The following is a 1,142-nucleotide window of genomic DNA, read 5'->3' as shown; positions in this document are numbered from 1 at the left end:
ACGCCGCGACCGCCCTCCCGCCCCTCCCCGGGCCCCGCTGCCACGCGCTCCGGGTACCGTGGGCGCTTTTTTAAATTTACCTTTTCCTGCCAGGAGACTGTGACACAGGTTTTTAAAAATAGCATGTGCTGAGGCGAGGCGTTCGGGGTGGTGTTGCTAAGGGAGAAATTCAATTCAAATCTAGGGCTTCGCCTTCCCATCCTAACTACTACGGCGCGTTCCCAAAATTAGGGCAGGCAGGGGCTGCCTGCGTGCTTTCGCCTCTTGGGAATAAAAAAACCCAAAAAACCAAACCCCCTTCTCCATCCCGACGCGGCGCGGGGAAGGATTCTCCGTCCCCACTTGGCGCGGGGAAGGATGCTCCGAGCGGCACCCTTGAGAAAAACGAAGCGATTTTGGGGGTGGGAGGAAGGGAGATTTGGGGGCGTACCTAGTCGCCGTTGCGGAGGTCGCCTCCGCGGGTGCTGTTGGCGCACTCGGCGTCCTTGGTTTTCCGATCGATCTCCCCCCCTTTGATCTTCTTGCGGGTCATATGGCCGCGGAAACTAGCTTGGATCTTGGCGGCCGCCGCGTTGGCGTCGGGATCGTCCAAAGGGATGTCCAGGATGTCCTCGTCCAGTTTCGTGCAGGCTCCCTCCTGCCGGAGGCAACGGGAGGGTTACAACCGGTGGCAACCCCAAAAGGGGAATCCCACCCCATCCCCAATTCAAGCCGTTAATTAAGCTCCGAAATTAGCCCCCGTGCTCAAAAATGAGGATCCTTTGCTAAAAAAATGAGGGTCCTTTGCTAAAAGATGAGGGTCCTCCGCTAAAAATTAGCGGCCTTTGCTAAAAATGAGGATCCTTTGCTAAAAATGAGGATCCTTTGCTAAAAATGAGGATCCTTTGCTAAAAATTAGCGTCCTTTTCTGAAAATTAGCGTCCTTTCCTAAAAAAATTAGCGTCCTTTTTGCTAAAGATTAGTGTCCTTTGCTAAAAATGAGAGTCCTTCGCTAAAAATCAGCGTCCTTCGGTAAAAATTCGGGTCCTTTCCTAAAACTTGGGATCCTCTGCTAAAAATTCGGGGCCCTTGCGGGTGTCTCGGGGGCTTTGCAACCAAAAGTGGAGTAGGGGAAGATGTTCCCCCCCCCCTCCTTCTCTGTA

General features: G+C 53.5%; 1 protein-coding gene across 1 annotated transcript; it reads right to left on the bottom strand.

Annotated features, from left to right (window-relative positions):
• Window positions 1-429: 429 nt before the first annotated feature.
• NRGN (neurogranin (protein kinase C substrate, RC3)) lies at window positions 430-646 on the bottom strand (the record flags this gene model as incomplete). The annotated part of the gene is made up of 1 exon (XM_009885699.1): window positions 430-646. A coding segment is annotated over one exon (216 nt), but the record flags the coding sequence as incomplete, so codon positions are not given.
• Between the last annotated feature and the right edge of the window lie 496 nt (window positions 647-1,142).

This window comes from Charadrius vociferus, unplaced genomic scaffold, assembly GCF_000708025.1.
Source record: "Charadrius vociferus isolate BGI_N301 unplaced genomic scaffold, ASM70802v2 scaffold3775, whole genome shotgun sequence".
Classification (NCBI taxonomy): domain Eukaryota; kingdom Metazoa; phylum Chordata; class Aves; order Charadriiformes; family Charadriidae; genus Charadrius; species Charadrius vociferus.
This window is presented reverse-complemented; position numbering and strand designations above follow the sequence as displayed.